This window comes from Adiantum capillus-veneris, chromosome 9 (assembly GCF_014529385.1).
Source record: "Adiantum capillus-veneris isolate H3 chromosome 9, ASM1452938v2, whole genome shotgun sequence".
NCBI lineage: Eukaryota > Viridiplantae > Streptophyta > Polypodiopsida > Polypodiales > Pteridaceae > Adiantum > Adiantum capillus-veneris.
The window spans coordinates 12,690,641-12,711,411 of NC_140939.1; the positions used below are offsets into that span (position 1 = coordinate 12,690,641).

The 20,771-nt window shown below is 44.7% G+C and overlaps 1 protein-coding gene across 2 annotated transcripts in view; it reads left to right on the forward strand.

Moving 5' to 3' along the window:
• Positions 1-20,771, forward strand: part of LOC147450142 (phosphatidylinositol 4-kinase beta 1-like) — a 62,217-nt gene that overhangs the window by 10,671 nt on the left and 30,775 nt on the right. Inside the window, exons 2-6 of one of the 2 annotated variants that reach the window (XM_086519455.1) lie at positions 18,748-18,939; positions 19,019-19,067; positions 19,193-19,325; positions 19,682-20,210; positions 20,665-20,745. In XM_086519455.1, the coding sequence (XP_086375581.1) occupies positions 18,748-18,939; positions 19,019-19,067; positions 19,193-19,325; positions 19,682-20,210; positions 20,665-20,745 (984 nt within the window). The remainder of the gene's footprint in view (positions 1-18,747; positions 18,940-19,018; positions 19,068-19,192; positions 19,326-19,681; positions 20,211-20,664; positions 20,746-20,771) is intronic. The other variant, XM_086519456.1, reaches the window with a different exon arrangement.

Below are 20,771 nucleotides of genomic sequence, written 5' to 3' on the forward strand. Positions count from 1 at the left end.
GAGAGTGGAGAAAATCTTGGCGTTCTTTATCAAGTTCATACATATTTGTCCTATCCTCATCACTCAACTCTTTCAAAAAGATCGAGTAAACAAACAGACTGGATTTCATTAATTTAGAAATGGCCGAAGCCGATACAATAAGGACATACTCGCTGTCACAAAACGGGAGCGTACACGAGCACTTAGAAAATCTGAAAATTTTAATACTTTGCAAACATGAGAGAAGGGAGAAGATCGACACAGTATTGGGGACCAGAAGATGGGTTGGTCCCCCCCCCCCCCCCCCCGTTAAGAGTATTCTTTTCTTAAGGGAGAATTCGTATACAAGCACGAGAACCCGAGGAAACCCCTCCGTCCTGTAATCTTAGACCCGAAGGTCGTGCTTTCTCGTAAAGGGCTTGGGCACAAGGCCGTTCCTTCCCGTAAGGGACTTAGGCACAGAGCCGTACTTTCCCGTAAGAGACTTAGGCGTGAAGCCGTACTTCCCGTGAAGGGCCCTCCCGTAAGACGTGAGATTCCTGCAAAACAAACCACACAAACACGCGACAATAATTCGCATGGCGAATCCACAATAGATACCGTCGCTCTTGCGCGAGAAAAGCGACTTCCGTGCTTCGTAGTCTGGCGATCTCTTGCGGCAGAGTCTTCTCTTGCTGATGTGGGCACCTCCCGTGAGTGAGGGCATGTGGTGCTTTTATAGCTCCCTGGCCACGGTACGAATAACTGCTCGCGTAGAGATCGCGGCCGGTTTTTTTTTTATTTTTAATAATAATTTTAATTTTAATTTTTTATAACCCGAAATAGGGAGAGAGAATTCGCTGGCTGGTTTTGTTGCTTTATCTTCTAAGTGGCTGCCCACTTATTAAGTGGGCGGCCGGCATATTTTAAAATTGGTATGAACCTGCCCAAAAACTCAATAAAACCTTATAAGTTAAAACCAATGCATTTAACAACACTTCCCAGGCGTCCCTGGATGCAACCACATGCACGAATGCAATGCAAACATAGATTCCTCGCGGGAAAGCGTCTGCCTTCCCGCGATTGTTCCTGCTTTTCGTAAAAAGCTTCATTGAACCCATCTTTATTCTTGTGCTTGCGTTCTTACGCGTATTTTCTTACTCAGTTCAGATTTCCTCCTTAGACCCTTAGTGTGTCGCCTTACCGATGAACCTGTCACCCATCTTGTGACTCATCAGGGACCACCATTACCTGGTCTTCTCCCACCGAACTAACAGGCCAACTCCTTCACGGTGCTTCTTGTCACCCATCATATGACACACCAGAGTTGTCTGTCTCCTGATGGTTTTTCTTACAGATCTGTGATTCCTTAACTTATTAGTTAACTTTGACACATTTCTTATTAAAGTCCTAATTCTAGAAAATAGAAATTAGAAACAAAATAGTCAAATTAGTTTCATCCCTCTCACTTATAAACAGTTGTCCTCAATTGTAGAGGTCCAACTGAACTGCCGGGGAGAAACCGGAAAGATTCCAAATCTTACTCAATGGTGAGTTGAGCTAGTCCTTTCTCAAAAGAGAGCTTAAAAATTAATTTAAATAAAATTCAAGAATTTAATACTTACCTTACCGGTTCATGTCCTTCCTCTAGTACCTCGAGGATATCCTTCACCATTCATCAAACTTACGAGCCATGTAAGAACTCGTCATTCGTGTCTTTCCAACAGATTGGAAGTTTTCTTATCCGAGAATCTGTTAACTCAATTCCACCTTCTCAATCTTGAGAAGAATAATCCTCCTAGAAATCAATCTAGGCATCTGTCCTTGCGCATAATCCTGCGCTGTTAGTCCAGAGGGTATTAAACCTCTTGTGTCCTCCCACATAGGGAATGCCCAAATCATAAGAGTATTAATTTCGATATCTTCCTTCACAAACAAGGTCTTCGATCACCTTAAAGAAGGTTCTTGTTTCGGACCGTCGCTCAACGTAGGCGAGCGGTTCCAATCCGAAGATTCCTTGTGCACGGCGGCACTTTCTTCCAATCTTTTTCTCCTGTAAGTTATTACCACTAGCAGTGTTCTCGTGACGCCTACTAGCGTCTCTTCCTTGCAGAGGCCATCCTTGCAAGCATCTAGGATTCCTCGCAAAATCTTAGGCATATAAAATTCTAGCCATACCATTCTGTGAACATAAGTTCAAACTTGGCCCACTTAAGGGTGAACCTGCTTTGGATCTCAAGGATGTTCTCCCATATGTGGTTAAGGTAATTCTTACCATTTTAAAATGGTTGGCAAATTTTACTCTTACGAACATAATAGTTCGAATTTATTCCAGCAGCGTGTAAATGCTACTTGACCTGCTCATGGAGAAACATATACCGCAACCAAAAGTTGCTACTGTAATAATAAAAGCACATAGCGTACTCAATAATCAATGACCATCAGAAAACCTCTTCTCTGTAGAGAATCCTTCTACCGAACACATCTAATTCTCGTGTTGGAATATCCTTGCGCATAAAAAGGCGCTCAAGAGAGTATAACAAACTCTCGTCCAGTTCCTTGGCATAGGTTTGCATCTTCGTGTGTTATCCATGTACCCAAAGGTGTACATAATTCTTAAGCTGTGTTAGAGTTTTGGTGAACCTGGGAAATTACCTTCCCTTCGTAAGATCCTTAGAGTGAAGACACTCAACTTGACGATCCCTTGGTTCAATCTTAGAGCAAAACCCGCTCATTAAATAACTAGGATTTCAATCCTTGGATTCCTCGAGCACAGGCCGTAGTCGTCGCTTGTTCCTTCTCTCATAAAGAGAGTGTTCATTCATTTGTGCGAAAAGCACTACCATGTCCTCCCTGACCGGGTAGGGGGTGTGGGCTTAAAGAGTATTCAAGCTTTTCTTTGCTTGGAATCTCGGAATGGTTCCTTCCTTTCTGCCGTCCTACTCAAGGCATGGCATCCATGCAACGCTTTTCCGACTCTGTTTCCAGAGTCCTGTTCCTGCAGAGTAACTCCACTTTCTTGGACACGAAGTCCTTTCCTTAGGAATTTCAACTTCCGGATCACATCTTGAGAGTCTACCTCTCTTCAATCCGTGGATCTGCTTCCCGAACTTGGGTACGAAACCCTTGGGCTGATCTGGCTCTAGTTCCTCAGAGCACTTTTATCCTGCAGAGGCTCATGCCTTCCTCTGCTCCTACTCCCTCACGAAGAGGAAGTACACCTGCAATCAAATACTCAGAGATCATAACATAAAAATCGTACCTTCAAAGTCACGACGCTCGTAACGCAACTCGGTTCTCGAAAAAGCAATTCCCTGGAAGAGATCTCTGCATAGAAAATCCTCTCTTCCAATCCTACACACAAAAGAGGTGTGTTCTCGGGTTCCTTCTCGTAAATCAGCCCTGTCTACGACGTTTATGGGCTGAAAACAGAGAAAAACAAAAGCTTGTTGCGATGAAAACACGCTCCGTAGGCACTTCTTCGCGAGGGAACTCGCGCACTGGGTCTTGACGACATCTGGTACACTGGGGGCAGCCATGGGCATCACCGGCAACGTCTTCTTTACGGCTGAAATCTGCAGCAGCATCTCTTCCTTGCAAAGATTGGTCTTCCCTTACCGGGTAGGGAGTGTTGGTTTGTAAGGTACTTAAGCTTGATAAAAGTTGTTCTTTGCTTGAAAGCTCAGAATGGTTCCTTCATAATTTCCTACCCGCACTAGCAGGCAATTTGTTGGAGAACTATCGGATACCAGATCAATCATGGGCCTTCCGGATGGTTAAGCAAAGCAGTTCATCGTATAAAACAATGTTCTGACTCAACACTCGAGAGTGATTGTCCTGGTTAGACACGTGCATATGTCGTGCATAAAAGCAATACGCATTTTATGAGTTCCTCAAAGATTTAACTTTGATCAAAGATCTGCCCTCTCACTTAAAGTTTGAGGGTCAAAAATTCAGGAGTTAGATTGAGTTCTGTTACTCCAAACTTTCTCCGGATAGCAATGTATCCTTGGAGGAGAGGTAACAAAAATTCGTTGTTTCTGTGTTCAATGGTTCTCGTCCCACTGCGGGGATTGTATTTTATGTACATCAAGGTGTACACTTTCAGCTTTTATTGCTGACTCCACCATCTGCTGCAAAGTATCTTGCAGATGGGTTTACAAAATTCGGGCAAAAGTCCTTCGTTAAATTTGTTCATCTTTCCTTCCTCATAGAGGATCAAGAATGGACCTACCTTGGCAAGAGTGAACCACTACTTGCTTTGACTCGCTCGCGTTCCTATTGGGCAAACCAATCCCAATCTTCTTGAATGCCCTCCTCAAAGCGTAGAGGAAAAAAAAATTTGTCGGAGAATTCAGCCTTGAATTGTTGTTGTAAGTTCCTTGCAGAGCTTTGGTATACCACCAAGTACTTGCAATCCCCTGGAGGTGTTTGGTCACATGCCTCACCTTCGACACTTCTCAGAAATTGCCGTTTGCAAAGGCAACTTCTTGCCGTTTGCAAAGGCAACTTCAAACTGTCGAATAAAAGCAGTAGCTTTCAGGACATCTTCCCTTCTGTCAAAAGTATCAAGCTTGACTGGAGTGTTCCTAGGTCTAGAGACCTTCTTCATATCCTTCCCGAAATGACGGGATTTCTTGGCTATGGTTCTCGATTAATGTTCATGGATATCTTCTGGGTTCTGAAGTATCTTGAGCATTCCGCTTCTCAGATTCTCTAGTTTCTTGAGCATCATGCTCTTGTCGCCTTCTCAGAGAATCCCAAGTCTTGTGTCGCCTTCTTGCAGAGAGAAAAGAAATTTCCAACTCTGCGAGCTTTTCCTGCAGGACTTAGGTTTCCGCTTGCTTACTTCTCTCTTGGCTTGTCATGGCTTCTTCCCGTATCTTCCCAGAGTCGTCCTCCTTTACAGAGAAAGAGAGGAGACCATGCTTTGATACCACTGTCACAAAACGGGAGCGTACACGAGCACTTAGAAAATCTGAAAATTATAATACTTTGCAAACATGAGAGAAGGGAGAAGATCGACACAGTATTGGGGACGAGAAGATGGGTTGGTCCCCCCCTGTTAAGAGTATTCTTTTATTCAGGGAGAATTCGTATACAAGCACGAGAACCCGAGGAAACCCCTCCGTCCTGTAATCTTAGACCTGAAGGTCGTGCTTTCCCGTAAAGGGCTTGGGCACAAGGCCGTTCCTTCCCGTAAGGGACTTAGGCACAAAGCCGTACTTTCCCGTAAGGGACTTAGGCGTGAAGCCGTACTTCCCGTGAAGGGCCCTCCCGTAAGACAAGAGATTCCTGCAAAACAAACCACACAAACACGCGACAACAATTCGTATGGAGAATCCACAATAGATACTTGTCGCTCTTGCACGGGAAAAGCGACTTCCGTGCTTCGTAGTCTCGCGATCTCTTGCGGCAGAGTCTTCTCTTGCTGATGTGGGCACCTCCCGTGAGTGAGGGCATGTGGTGCTTTTATAGCTCCTTGGCCACGGCACGAATAACTACTGGCGTAGAGATCGCGGCCGTTTTTATTTATTTATTTATTTATAATTTTTATTTTTTATAACCCGAAATAGGGAGAGAGAATTCGCTGGCTGGTTTTGTTGCTTTATCTTCTAAGTGGCTGCCCACTTATTAAGTGGACGGCCGGCATATTTTAAAATTGGTCTGAACCTGCCCAAAAACTCAATAAAACCTTATAAGTTAAAACCAATGCATTTAACAACACTTCCCAGGCGTCCCTGGATGCAACCACATGCACGAATGCAATGCAAACATAGATTCCTCGCGGGAAAGCGTCTGCCTTCCCGCGATTGTTCCTGCTTTTCGTAAAAAGCTTCATTGAACCCATCTTTATTCTTGTGCTTGCGTTCTTGCACGTATTTTCTTACTCAGTTCGGGTTTCCTCCTTAGACCCTTAGTGTGTCCCCTTACCGATGAACCTGTCACCCATCTTGTGACTCATCAGGGACGACCATTACCTGGTCTTCTCCCACCGAACTAACAGGCCAACTCCTTCACGGTGCTTCTTGTCACCCATCATATGACACACCAGAGTTGTCTGTCTCCTGATGGTTTTTCTTACAGATCTGTGATTCCTTTTTTTATTATTTAAATTGTGCACATTTCTTATTAAAGTCCTAATTCTAGAAAATAGAAATTAGAAAAAAAATAGTCAAATTAGTTTCACTCGCCCTTAAGTTTTACATCGAGTACAATGGTTCTGCCCTTCTCTGTGGTCAATGTTGCTTTCCTCGCCCGATAGTCGACCACGGCGTTGTTCTTGTGGTACCAGGGAATTCCCAAGAGGACATCACAACCTTCCAAAGGCATTATGTAAAAGTCCTCATGCCCCAAATACCCCTGACAATGCAACCAAAGTTTGCCAATGACAGGTGTAATGGCTACGTCCTTGTCGGGTGCCGCTAGAACTGCCTCTGCAAGTGGTCCTATCCAATCGGGAGTGATCTCGAGCCGCGCCGCCAATTCCGGTGAAATGAAGTTGGCCTTGGCTCCTCCATCGAAGAAGATCAGGGCTTCTCGGTCTTTCACTTTGCCCCAAGCTCGACAAAGGTCTGTACTCTCGTCCATCATGCTAGGATCGGTACCCATGTAATGTGGAACCAGTCCTGTTTTCATCTTGCCTGTTCTTCCACAGTCCTTAGCTGATTTCAAACTCTCAGGCCTCTCGTCGTCCTTGTCGTTCTGTTCTTTCTGTGCCTTTTTAGGGCACTTAGCAGAGATATGCCCAGTTTTCTCGCATCCAAAGCACTTCTCGTCCTTTACGTAGCGAGCCCTCTCTTGAGGAGTAAGTTTGGGTCGTGCATCCTTTTCTTTCTGTTCTGTGTTGCTCTTTCTCTTTCTACTTTCATTTTTCGAAGTCTGTTTGGCTCTTTGCATCATGATCTCATTTGTGGGGTAGGTCAGACTTCCTGAATGAATGGCAAAACCCCGTTTCGCATGACTCATCAACTCCTGAATGGAAGCTGACTTTTGTTCTAAGCAGGGATCTCGGATCTCTGTAGGAAGACCCAAGGTAAACCGCTCAATCTGTTCCTTGAACAAGATCTTCTTAAATGAAGATGCGGGTAGAAAAGAGCTCTAGAATCGCTCGCAATAAGCGTCCACTGTATCATTCTTGGTCATTCGAAGGTGGTTCCAAGCAGTTCGTATGTCGCGTTCATACTCTTGAGTTAGCCAAGAAGAAATAAAAAGCCTTTTGAATTTCAGCCATTTAACTGGCGCTGTCTTGTTTAATAGAAGCGTGGACCACCAAGTTCGAGCATTCCCCTTGAAGTAAGAGGCAGCTCTCTGAATCTCAGCGTGCTCTGAGTAACGCCCTCCAGAGAAAGCGATGTCAAATTGTTGTATAAAAGACAAAGCCTTCGAAGCATCTCTATAACCAAAAAAAGTGTCAAATTTTATTGATTGTCTACCTTCCTTAAACTCTCGACTTTCTTGCTTTTGTCTTCCAGAAAGTCATACTGGTTGGCCTTATAAAAATTCTTCTTCTTTGCGTAAAAGCTGCTGTTGCCAGAGTCCGAACTATCTGAAGACGAGTCCTCTATAGAACTGTCAACCATGGGGCGAGATTTAGGTTTCTTTACCTTTTTCTTGCCCTTCCCAAAGCTTTGCTTTTTGCTTTGCTTTTTGCTTTGCTTTTTGCTTTGCTTTTTGCTTTGCTTTTTGCCTTTTCTGTCTTCTTCGCTCGAGTCAGAGGAGCTAGAAGAACTCTCAGAAGAAGAAGAAGAAGAACTGAGTACTCCTTCAAATCGAACACGCTTCTTCTGCTTTCTTACCGATTCAAAAGTTGACTGACGACCCAATAACCCGGGAAGTCAGCGCCTATCTTTTGCTTTTTGTGATGCTTTTTAGCCTTTTTTTGCGCGTCAAAAAGCTGAGCAATTCGTGCATCAACCACCTCTTCTAATTCTTGCTCTGTGTACATCCTGGGAGTAAGAGGTTTCTTGGCTGGTTCCGTGGTTTGCCGCCACTGTGTGTGCACCTCATCGAAAGAAGTTTGGCTCATATATTTTGCAAATTTTGGGTCCTTCGCAAAATTAAGCATCATCTTTGTTGCATTGCCGATCAATCGTCGACGCTCCATCTCTTCAAGCTCTGTCTGAGTAGGCCAAGGCGGGCCATACTCCTCGCGTGAATGTTCGTTGTGGTCTCTTCCCGCATCTCCGGATGCAAAGGAAGTCGACCGATCTCTACCTGAAGCCATAAGTGCCGCGGACAAAAAAAGGGATCGGATTTCCCGTAGAAGAGAAATCTGCCGTGCTCTGATACCACTGTAACAGACTTGGACACTCCAAGTTGAGAATCTACCGCGACACCACAAATAAATACTTCAAAACAGTTCACAGTTCACGATTGATTCGACACTGGCCCGGCGGAGTTCTGTGCCTAGAGATATTGACCCCAAAAACTGGCGCCTCTTTTGGTATTTCTTTTTGTATTAATCTGTGTTCAAAGTACAAGAGTGTAGGCAAGCGCTCACTCTCAGACTCTGCGTCGTGACGCTCTAAGTTGTGAGGCCCTGCCCACATATTTAAAGATTACAAGGGATGCTAAAAGCAGAGCCCCAAAAGTTGCCATACTTTTAAAAGCTTTCAAAATATGGCAAAAGAGGCGCCTCTCTCTTTCTCAACCTCAAAGCGTAGAATAAAGCAAAAAGGCTCTCTCTCTGCAATTGCGTAGTGTTAGGTGTAGTGGAATGAATGTTGTACTTCTCAAGATTAGTGATCTTTACTGCTCAAGGTTCCTTTTAGTTCTTATGGAAAGAGAGAGCTTTCCGTCTTGTAGAGTGCTGTGGTCACGAACAAAGTGAGTGGATCGTGCGTGCAAGTGGATGAGACTGAGAGAAAGAGAGAAAAGAGATACGACACCGAAAGGTTTGTAAAACCCTCCTCCGAAGGCCCCACTCTCGTCGGCGAGAGTGGTCTAACTTGATTTCACAAATGCGTACAATGCAGATGCAATGGACTGATGCAATGGGACTATGTCGATGACGACGACGGTGATGACGACGGCGACTTGGGCTGAAATCTGGGCTCTTCTTGATGCTGTTTTCTTGGACTGTTCAAGGCTGAAAATGACTGTTTTGATCGGGTCGGATAGATGAGGGAAAAACGCTGCTGTACAAGGCTTTTGGCTGCGTTTCTGGGCGAAACTTCCTTGCTGGAAAACGCTGGACAGCAGAGTGTGTTTGGCTGAAAACCGCAGGTTTATCAAGTGCTGAAGAAAACCTCTTACCGGCTATTAGACTTGCTGCGATGCTGTGATGAAAACGCTGCCTTGGCTGAGTTTGTCCTGGCGTTAGTACTTTGGAAAACGCTGATCTGATAAGGCAACAAAAACGCTGGTCTTGGTCATTTGCTGGCGATCTCTAGCAGGGATGGAAAACGCTAGGGCAGTCCATGTGATGGTGATGGCTGATCTGGTAATGCCGGCGAGGGGGAGAGGCTCTGTGATGGAAAACGCTAAGCTTGATGGTTGGGCCTCGCCAAGGGAATGGGGAGGTTCTTGCTGAGAGGGAGGGAACACCTGCTGCTTGGGGAAGCTTGTTGTGCTCTCTGTTCATCTGCCAATTTGTGCTAACTTAGGTTTGCTTATAAATTAACTTACCCAATTTGCCCTACTGACTACCCAACAAAAGTCACTTAGTAAATAAGTGAAAAATGTCAAAAATAGGGAAAAATGGGATAAAGTCATCTGAAAAATCCCCAAACTGACTCTGATGGAATCTGATGGAAATGCTTATGCTTGTGCTTATGCAACCAGAGGATATGCACCTACACTGAGTGACTGGGCATGCGCGGTCTACGAATAGACTCACAAAAGTTCTAGATCACTCCTAATCTAACTTGACTGGACTTGGAGGGAAACCCTGTTATGGTGTAGCTTGTCCACGGACACATAGGGTTGGGATGTGTCACGTGACATCCCCTCCTTTTTAAAGTGAGGTACTGGTACCGAGCTGCATGGCTTCCTTGTAGTCTGCCAACAACTCTGGATAATCCTTGAAGAACTCTTCGTCTACCCACACCGCTTCATGGGTTCCTCGATCTTTGAACTTCAAAAAATACTGTCGTACTTGTTTCTTTGAACCATGGCGAAACCGATGCAACAAGACTTGCTCCGGTTCCATGACCTCTGCTTCATCGATGATCTCCGGTTCTTCTTCTTCCGAAACGTCCTTTGGAGGTGTTCCCTGAAACACTTTCAACCAAGAAACATGGAAAACGTTGTGCATTGACCATGAGTTAGGCAACTTTAATTTCATTGAAACCTCATTAATCTTTTTGATGACTGGAAAAGGACCATACATACGAAAAGATAATTTAGGACATTTCTTTCCAACTTGCTTAAGACGCTGTTTCATAATCCGTAGATACACCCAATCTCCTTCCTTGATCGAGACCTCTTGACGATGCTTGTTAGCCCGTCGAGAATAAGATTCCTGAGCCTTGTTTAGCCGAAGCTTCACACTCTCAGAAATCTCATCCAATGACTGACTCTCAGCATTGGCATCAGGCATTTGACTGACCGAGCGAGTCAACAAGGACTGGAATCGGCGGCCAAAAGCTGCCTCATACGGAGTTCGACCAATAGCAGAAGAGAAGGAAATCATTGAGAATAACCTGTACCAATGGGAGAAAGAGCTCCCATTGAGACTGCTGATCATGAACATAAGACTTCAACACATCTAAAGCTAACTGATTATAAATTTCCGTTTGACCATCTGACTGTGGATGAAAAGCGGATGAAAAATTCAACTTTGTGCCAAAATTTTCAAAAAGTGCACGTCAAAAGTTGGACGTAAACTTAGCATCCCTATCTGAAACAATGGACTTTGGCAAACCACAGAGGGGGTACCAATGCTTTATGAACAATCATGCAACATCCTGTGCAGTAACTGTGGCCTTACAAGGAATCAACATGCAGAATTTGCTGAAACGATCAACAATAGTTAAACATTGAGTGTTCCTTGAATGCTGACTTGGTGGTAAGTTAGTCACAAAATCCATAGAGATATCGTGGAAAGGTCCCTCGGGAATAGACAGCGGAAGCAAGAGGCCTTGCTGCTTACCCCGAGGAGCTTTCACTTTTTGACAAGTAGTGCAATGTGTGACATAACTAAACACATCTTTTCGCATTTTAGGCCAATAAAAAAACCGTTCAATCTTTTTCAATGTGGTGTTCATACCCCTGTGCCCACCCATGAGAGAGTCATGTGCATCATGCAATATGGCTGGCCTAAGAGAGGGCAACACACATAGACGCGGACGAAAAATAACAATCCATCACGAATGAGATAGTTGCTGGGCCCTTGGGAAGCAAGAGCCTGCAACCAATACTTACCAAACTCCGAATCTGCATACTGATTCTTCATGCTGTCAAAAGACTCACCCTGGATAGAAAATGTGGTTCTTGACTCAAGAGCCAAAATCTGTTCCTTGCGACTCAACGCATCTGCAAAAACAGGGTTAGCTTTTCCAGGCACATACTCAATCAAACCACCAAATTGCTCAAAAAATTGTGACCACCGCGCTTGGCGATCACTCCAATGTGCACTAGGCATAGACTGGAGCCACTTGAGGGCTTGATGATCTGTGCGCACTGTAAACTCTCTACTATACAAAAAATGCTTCCAATGCTTAAGAGAGTGAATAACAGACAAAAGTTCTTTATCATAAACTGAATAATTTTTTTCCGCACTATTGAGCTTCCGGCTAAGGAAAGCTACTGGGCGACCATGCTGCTGGAGCACAGCGCCTATGGCGACATTGCTCGCATCCATCCATACCTCAAAGGGGTCATCCCAAGAGGCAAGGATAAGACACGGTGCTTCTGTCACCGCAACCTTAAGAGCTGCGAAAGCCTCAATGGCTGCCTCGGGCAAGTCTACGCGCTAATGGCGAGTCTTTACTCCTTTCAAAACATCAGTCATAGGTGCAGCAATGCGTGTAAAATTCTCTATGTGCGAACTATATGCTTGACATAAACCAAGAAAAGAACGCACATCATATGCAGTTTTGGGCAAATCCCAATTACGAACCTGTTCCACCTTCGCGGGGTCTAGCTTGACGCCTTCTGCAGAAATGATATAACCCAAATAAGTGACTTCAGTAAGAAAAAATTCAGACTTCTTAGCTGCAATGTACAACTGACACTCATCCAAACGAGTTAATACCCTTTCGACATCTCTTTCATGTTGTTCCCACGATGCAGAAAAAATGAGAATATCATCCAAAAAGATGAACACACATACACCTACCATGTCGCCGAAACGACCTACCATGAGACGATTGAACGTACCCACAGCTCCTGTCAATCCAAAAGGCATAACAATATACTCCCATTGCCCTCGCTCGGTGCGAAAGGCGGTCTTGAAAATGTCGCCTTTGAATACCCGTACCTGATGGTATCCACTTTTGAGATCGACCTTGCTGAAAACCTTTGCCCCATTGAGCCTATCGAGGATATACTCAATGCAAGGCATTGGAAACTTGTTCTTGACGGTCATCTTGTTTAATGCCCTGTAATCAACACACAAACGAGACGAACCATCCTTCTTGTGAACGAACAAACTAGAGGCAGCAAAAGGACTTACACTAGGACGTATGAATCCTCTAGCCACCAACTCCGTGAGTTGTCGCTCTAACACTTCCTCCTGTGACTTGTTCAAACGGTAGGGAGCCTTACTGATAGGCTGTGCTCCCTCCATAAGCTCAATGCGATGGTCCTCCGACTGCTCCGGTGGAAGACGAGGTGGAAGATCATCCTGCAAAAAGAGATGCGTAAATTTCGTAAACAACTCCGAATACTTACCTGGAGCTTGAATGCTCTGGGAAACCGGGGGAGCATATATGAATGCCGCTTGTGCGCCTCGTCGTAATTCACGCTTTACTTGCACATGCGAGATGAGAGGCAAAGAATGCAAGCCCTCCTCAGCACGAATGATGAGGGGGGAATCTGTCTTGGCATGCAAAGTGAGAGTGAGAGCCTCCCAATCAACGAGAGGGTTCAGTTCACGAAACCACTTCATGCCCAAAATCATATCACATCCTGAGATAGGAGACACAAGAAATTTCCGACTAAAAGAAGCTTGCTAAACGGTAAACATCACACCAAGGCACTCCTTCGTGATGAGAGAGTCCATACCGGGAGCGAAGCTAGAAACCTCGACAGGAGATTTCTGACTAACCTCTAGGCGGGCTTTCTCAACAAGAGGGGGACTAATCACATCATGCATACTACCTGGATCAAACAATATGATAAAACGCTGTCCTTTTACATGACCATAACACTTCATGAGAGATTCATCAATGTGTGTGTCAGAGTCATGCGAAGATGAAGGTTGTGTTGTGACAGAGTTTGTGGTAGTTGCAGGTGCCTTTGGTTCTTTAGGTGCGACTGTCTTAGGACAATTTTTCTTAATGTGACCCTTAATGTGACATTGAAAACATCTACCTTCTTTAGCATAAACCACTTGTTCTTCAGCTGTGATATATCCTCCTACAATTCCTTGAGAAGCTTTTTCATCAGGGGCTAGCTTAGGTTTTGCAGGTGCTTTAACTTTACCCTTAGATTCATTGTTAGAGTTCTTTTCCGAGGAATTAGAGGAAGAAGGGCTAGAAGAATTACCATTCTTACTATTCTTACCGTTCTTACCATTCTGTGTGTTCTGAGAAGTCTGCGGGGTTGCTTGAGAAGTCTTGTTTTCCTTAGGCTTTCCTTTGTTGTGTTTCATCTCGTGGGCGAGAGCAATGGCTACCGCTTTGTTGAGATCGGGTGGATCGAGTACTTCGACATCATACTTGATATACTCGTCCAATCCGTAAAGAAATGCCTCCTTGCGCTTCTTATCCGATTTGCGTAATTGAGTGCCGAGCTGCAAAACCCGATTAGAGAAAGCCATAACCGGCGTACCGTTTTGCTTGAGAGCTCGCCAATCATCCTTTAGTCGTGCAAGGTACCGAGGTGGCATAAACCGCGCCTTGAGCTTGTCTTGGAAATCAGCCCAACTAAAAGAGAGGGGCGTGAGATCGTCGGCTTCCTCTAGGTGCGCGGCTAGCTGTGCCTCTTGCCAAGCCTGATACCAATTTATGGCATCACCGGCAAGATATATAGCTGCCGTCAAAACTTTGCTATTGCCTGTTTTCTTAGTTGTCGCAAAATAAGCATTAAATTGATGCAACCAAGAATGAATAACAGTAGCATCCATCTTACCGTCATACTTACTGAAGGTCAACTTCTCTGTGAGATTGGATTGTGTGAATCCGCCTCGTGGCTTGCGCCACTGGACGAACTCCCACGATCTTTGGGTGATTCGGCCTTCGAGGCTAGGACTTGCGAAATAAACTCTTGTTGACGAATCTCCCTTTGAGCTTCTCGCTTGGCGTCCCTTTCTGCTTTGCGTTCAATGCGCTCGTGTTCGAGGGCAAATCGGTGGTCTTCTTGTCTTGCGGCAATTGCAATGCGCTCACGTTCCTGAGCAAGGCGCTCATGTTCCTGAGCAAGTCGATGTTCTTCTTGTTGTGCAGCAAGTTTGTCGCTTTGTTTTTGGCGCTCGCGGTCCTTGGCTTCTTGTGCACGGGTCTTTGCCGCTTGTTCTTCTTGTTGTCGTGTCATCATGTCCAACATTGACTTGACCATCATCTCCATAGGAGTGAGGACAACTCGTGGTGTAGATGGCGAAGGGGGAGGGTCGGAAAAATCTCCTGGTGGGGAAAATCCTTCGTCGCCTCTCTCATGCTCATCACCTGAATGCGAAGTATCCATGCCGCTTCGGGTGACGACCATGCACTGGGATCTTTGGTTCTTAAGTTCACAAGGAACTTGGGTTCTTGAGGTTCTTGAGGTTCTTGAGTCTTGAGGGTCTTGGGTTCTTGGGGTGTTCTTTCGCTTGCAAATCACGTTGAAGAAGGATCTTTTCTTCACCCGAGTTCTACCCTTTTCTGCAGGCGCACCCCTTGGCGGCCTTGCGCTCACACCAAGGTTGCTTTTTCCCACCTCACGTCGATTGGCCGGCCGCTAAGTGCACGGTCCGCTCTCAATGAGTGAAAAGAGACACAAGGGGAGGCTGGACAAGCCCTTCTTTCTTGGGATTCCTGTCACTCTTCAACAAAACACGATTAGGAATCGCCACGCCCAAGTAAACTTGGGTTCGTGCGACCTCAACAAGCAAAAAAAATTCTTGTGGTTCTTGTGGTTCTTTCCTTGAGTAATGCAGAACACTTCCAAAGCTCTGATACCAATGTTAGGTGCAGCGGAATGAATGTTGTACTTCTCAAGATTAGTGATCTTTATTGCTCAAGGTTCCTTTTAGTTCTTATGGAAAGAGAGAGCTTTCCGTCTTGTAGAGTGCTGTGGTCACGAACAAAGTGAGTGGATCGTGCGTGCAAGTGGATGAGACTGAGAGAAAGAGAGAAAAGAGATACGACACCGAAAGGTTTGTAAAACCCTCCTCCGAAGGCCCCACTCTCGTCGGCGAGAGTGGTCTAACTTGATTTCACAAATGCGTACAATGCAGATGCAATGGACTGATGCAATGGGACTATGTCGATGATGACGACGGCGACTTGGGCTGAAATCCGGGCTCTTCTTGATGCTGTTTTCTTGGACTGTTCAAGGCTGAAAATGACTGTTTTGATCGGGTCGGATAGATGAGGGAAAAACGCTGCTGTACAAGGCTTTTGGCTGCGTTTCTGGGCAAAACTTCCTTGCTGAAAAACGCTGGACAGCAGAGTGTGTTTGGCTGAAAACCGCAGGTTTATCAAGTGATGAAGAAAACCTCTTACCGGCTATTAGGACTTGCTGCGTGCTGTGATGAAAACGCTGCGTTGGCTGAGTATGTCCTGGCGTTAGTACTTTGCAAAACGCTGATCTGATAAGGCAACAAAAACGCTGGTCTTGGTCATTTGCTGGCGATCTCTAGCAGGGATGGAAAACTCTAGGGCAGTCCATGTGATGGCGATGGCACCTACTGCTTGGGGAAGCCTGTTGTGCTCTCTGCTCATCTGCCAATTTGTGCTAACTTGGGTTTGCTTATAAATTAACTTACCCAATTTGCCCTACTGACTACCCAACAAAAGTCACTTAATAAATAAGTGAAAAATGTCAAAAATAGGGAAAAATGGGATAAAGTCATCTGAAAAACCCCCAAACTGACTCTGATGGAAATGCTTATGCTTGTGCTTATGCAACCAGAGGATATGCACCTACACTGAGTGACTGGGTATGCACGGTCTACGAATAGACTCACGAAAGTTCCATATCACTCCTAATCTAACTTGATTGGACTTGGACCGGAACCCTGTTATGGTGTAGCTTATCCACGGACACATAGGGTTGGGATGTGTCACGTGACATGTAGCCAAATAAAGCAAGAATGGCCCAAAAGCTGTGCCGAAAACAGTGCCACGTCAGCATGTATGGAATTTTGTGAAAGGCGCCGCAATTTCCCGCATGTCCGTACGGAACCTGCCACGTCAGTTGTTCGGGGCTCTTGGGGGCTGTCCATACGGGAGGTGTGTGTGAACCGGGCAGCCATGTCACCAGATTGTGACACAGACAATATGGATTTCTGTGTTTTACGCGGTGTACGGATTTTCGTCATTCGCGTTGATAGCTTTTGGGCCAGATGCTTATAGAACTTGAAGCTTTTCATTGTAAGTGCTTTTAGAGGCTAAGGGCCTTTAAATATGTGCCATGGGCTCATTCTTTGGCACGGTTCCAGGTGAAGGTACAGAGTGGGAGTACCGGCTTGTACTAACTTAAAGCAATATAAAGAAATACCAAAAGGGGCACCAAGGTTTGGGGCCAGCGCTCTCTTGGGGTGGAACACCGCCACTCCACATCTCGTGGGTGGAACACCGCCACTCCACATCTCGTGTGTGGTCCTACGAAAGAGCAGATAGAGCAAGATGGCGCTTCCAAAGTTTACACTAAATTTTGCTAAAGAATTTTTGTGTATCGACCTTGGACTTATTAGCCACTCCCCCCCTTACTCCATCGCGCATTGGGCGTGCTCCCGTCTTCATCGCTCTATCTTACAGGGCATAAGTCAAAAGGAATTCAAGATCACTTCCACGAGAAGGATCATTTTTTTTTTGAGCCACCGCTTTTCTTAGAGGTAGCACCATGAAGTGGTGGAAGTCTATAGCTACCAAGCTGCACACACCAAGGACTTGGCAAGCTTTCAAGAAAATTTTTACCCGAAGTTACATGCTTTTTGACATCGTCCTTCGGAGTGCAGCTTCTGGCAGTGTGGGGTATTTAGAAATGCTTGCCACAGAAACCCTAGTAGATTACAACTTGCAGTCTTTGGACATCTCTCAGCGGGTGTCTCTTCTACAACCGATAACCTTGGAGGCCCAATGTGATTGCTATATCTTGGGGCTATTATCACCTCCACAAGAACACTGTCTGTCAAGGCGTGTTTGGACGATTCAAGAGTTTATGGACCATGTTGTGGTCGACTGCAAGAAATGTAACCCTAATTTTGGGGCAAGTTCATGAAGAAAGCACCACGACTTTCGAGCTCGAACGATGTCGAGAATGCTTTTTCATTTTGATATAGCAGTTTTCTTGTTTGGACAGGCCCCTGTTATAGACGCCCTTGGTGGTATTTCTTTGTGAAATTGATGTCAAGACTCAAAGCACAACTACTCTGAGAGATCACTCTTACAATCTGATTACAATTCGGACTAAGGCCTCAATTTTTAAGCTCTTGAAGCTAAAACGAAACCCCAAAAACTTTACTAAAAACAAATGCACCAAAAGCAACCACCTGACTTTTTACCCGCATGGGGTTACACACAAGAACATCTGCAATAACTGGTCAATGATCTCTCGAGGAACACCACGTGTCTCTTGCAGGTTCTCTTTTGCATTGTGTTAAAACAGTTTACAGTTGTGTTTCAAGTCTTTCGGTTCCTCATCATGTGGTGCGGCCAATTACATGAATAGGTGAAACTCAAAAAAGAAACTATAAAACCCTTTTCCGTAGGTGGTGGTCTCTAGTATTTTTGTGGTAAGGGTGATCGCTGTGACAAAGCTGTCCGTTGTCATGGATAATCACACAGCTGGCCCGTGAGGCACAAGTCAATTGCTGTGTGAGGCGGGTGTTGGCACAGGTTGCTCTAAAAGTAGCCTGCTGTCAGGTATCAACCTGATGTATGATTGTTGATCATTGTTTCTGCAACATTGAGGAAGTTAGATGCAACGTATGTGATCTCTAGGTAACCTAGGAGATATTGCATGTTACAAGTTCGGTTGTGTTATGCTAACCTAGATTGATTGACTTTTGGTGTACTGTGAGCTCTTTCAGTGCAGGGCCCAGGCTTGTTTTTTTGTTTTTTCCCTTTCAAAAGTGTGTTGTAGTAGTTGATATTTATGATTATGATCAGCAATCTAAACAATGCTGCTTTGAGACGATTCATGCAGGCTCTTTAGTCTGAAGATTCGAGGTTGTTGTTGAAAGCCTTAAAAAGTATTACTTGTGTGGGTCAGTATTCGAGTTTTTTGATGAAATGTGTCGTTAGTATCTTGTATAGTGCTTGCTACTCTGTGTATCCATGTCTTTCAACTGCATATGGTTTGGTAGAGTTGGTACGGAGAATTGCAGCTGTTTAATACACTGACTGGTCTTCAGTCTATAGTCTCTCTCTCTCTGTATCTAGCTGCTTTAGATTATTGTTTTCTGATTATTTGCGATGAAGCTGATACAATTATGCAGCAATTGTCTAATTGTTCATTTTGTTTTCGCAACTGAGTCAGAAGCGACCTGGATCTCCTAAACAAAGAATAGAGAGGCTAGCAGCTAAACCACCACTTCCAAAGTATTCATCCTTTCATCTGAGGAAAGGGACATACCATGCCACTTTAGACTTCATTCAGTCATTATGTGACACTTCCACAGGACTAGTAGATGTTTATCCAATGGAGGATAGGCAAAAATCCCTTCATGAGGTCACTTTTTTGCAGTATAAAATCTGTTCGTGCAAATTTTCATTTCTCGTCTCTAAAAGCACCTTCTTGATTTATGCAGTCTCTTGCAGAGCTCAATACACATCTTATTGATGCTCAAAATGATGGAGGTACTCTCTTAAACCGCTTTGCTTAAATTTTATATTGGCTGTGTTTCATCTTTCTTCTATATAGGGTCGCATGTATTGTGTTACTTCAAAATAAATCATTGAAATTATCATTTGTCTTATTACAGGTGTATGCTTTCCCCTTGGAAAGGGTATGTTTAGGGTGGTGCACATTCCAGAAGACGAAGCCACACTTCTCAACTCAAGAGAGAAGGCACCTTATCTCATATGTGTAGAGGTGCTCAAGTGTGATGAGCGAAGGTGATCTTTAATTTCTTTTTTTTTTGGTTTTTTTTTTTTGTTTTGGGGGGGGGGGGGGATTTTGAATATATCAATGGGGTGCACAAGCTCACATAGTTCCAACTGAGGAGTCTTTGGGAGAGGGAGGATAGAGCACTCTACAGGTTCCTATAAACTAAATTGGTTCTACTTTAGGGCTAACGATGCAGTTGGAGCATAGATGCTTACCGGTCGTTACTTGTAGCTTACCTTAAGGCATGTTGAGAAAATATCTTGTGCTTGTGGGCCTTTGGCTATACTAGCTAGCCATCTAATTGGGAAATACTGTTGTGTGCAACTTTGCAATTGTTTTAAAGTCCTGTTTTTTGTGATTGAAGCAGTAGAAAGGATACTGTTGAAGGAGGACCTCAAAAACTGTCACAAGGAGGGATTCCACTTGCAAATGGTGATGTGCAACTTCAGAGGCCACCACCGTGGGCTTATCCTGTTTGGAATCAGTCCAAGATGCAACATAATAACACAGATGCAATGCTTAGAGCAGCCTCTCAGGCTATTGACCGTGCAATGACCCACTTATGGGAAACCAAGGTGAAGTTTGTGCATGTGGGGTTATCCGTCTCTGACAGTCCACGTACTTCAGTAGACTGCACTTGCGGCAGTGGTGGCAGTGCTGTGGAAAACGGAAAGTGCAGCTGCACTGCTAAGGAAGATGGGGCTCACTGTTGCTCAGTTGCAGCAATTACAGAAGGTGGAGGAGTTAGTGAACTGCACCAATGCCATCAGTGGGTTAGACTACATCTGACAGCTGTCCCTGGGGTGAACATGGAAGATATAGAAGCTGAGGAATCTGGCAGAAGGAAAGATCATCGACGGGTGCCAAGTACTGTTGCGATGGCTCAAGTAAAGGTGAGTAAGAGTAACAGTACAAAGGATCTAGTATAATACCGAATGAGTGCTTCTGTAGCGTGATAATACATGTATCTGATTATCAATATATGAGGTTATGTCATGGTAGCTAGTTTTAGTTGCCGTGTTTCTTCTTTGTTAACTTTCGTTCATGTCATGTCATTTCTGGGTCTGAAACATTTTCATTAAGGAGTACAAGGGTGGCATTCTCTTACGTGATTAGCAAGTGAGGCCTGATCATAGCTGCATGTTTTTCTATTTCAAATCGACCTGCTCGTATCTCATGGAACATGTTTGAAACCGTCACTCAGCTTAGTGCTAGCATGGATGGCAACAATATTTTCAAACAATGGAAATAACTTCGTTCTTGATGCTTGTTCGAGTATGTTATCATTGTATTCTTGATAGGATTGAGATTCCTACAAGTGCTCATGTTGAGTGTGAATTATCTCAGGCAGCTGCTGCCAAAGGGGAGTCTCCGCTTGGTCTTCCTCGAAAGAAAACCATGGCAAGAACCGGGCATGGTCAATCAGAGGTACCCACGGGTTTACTTTGTAACAG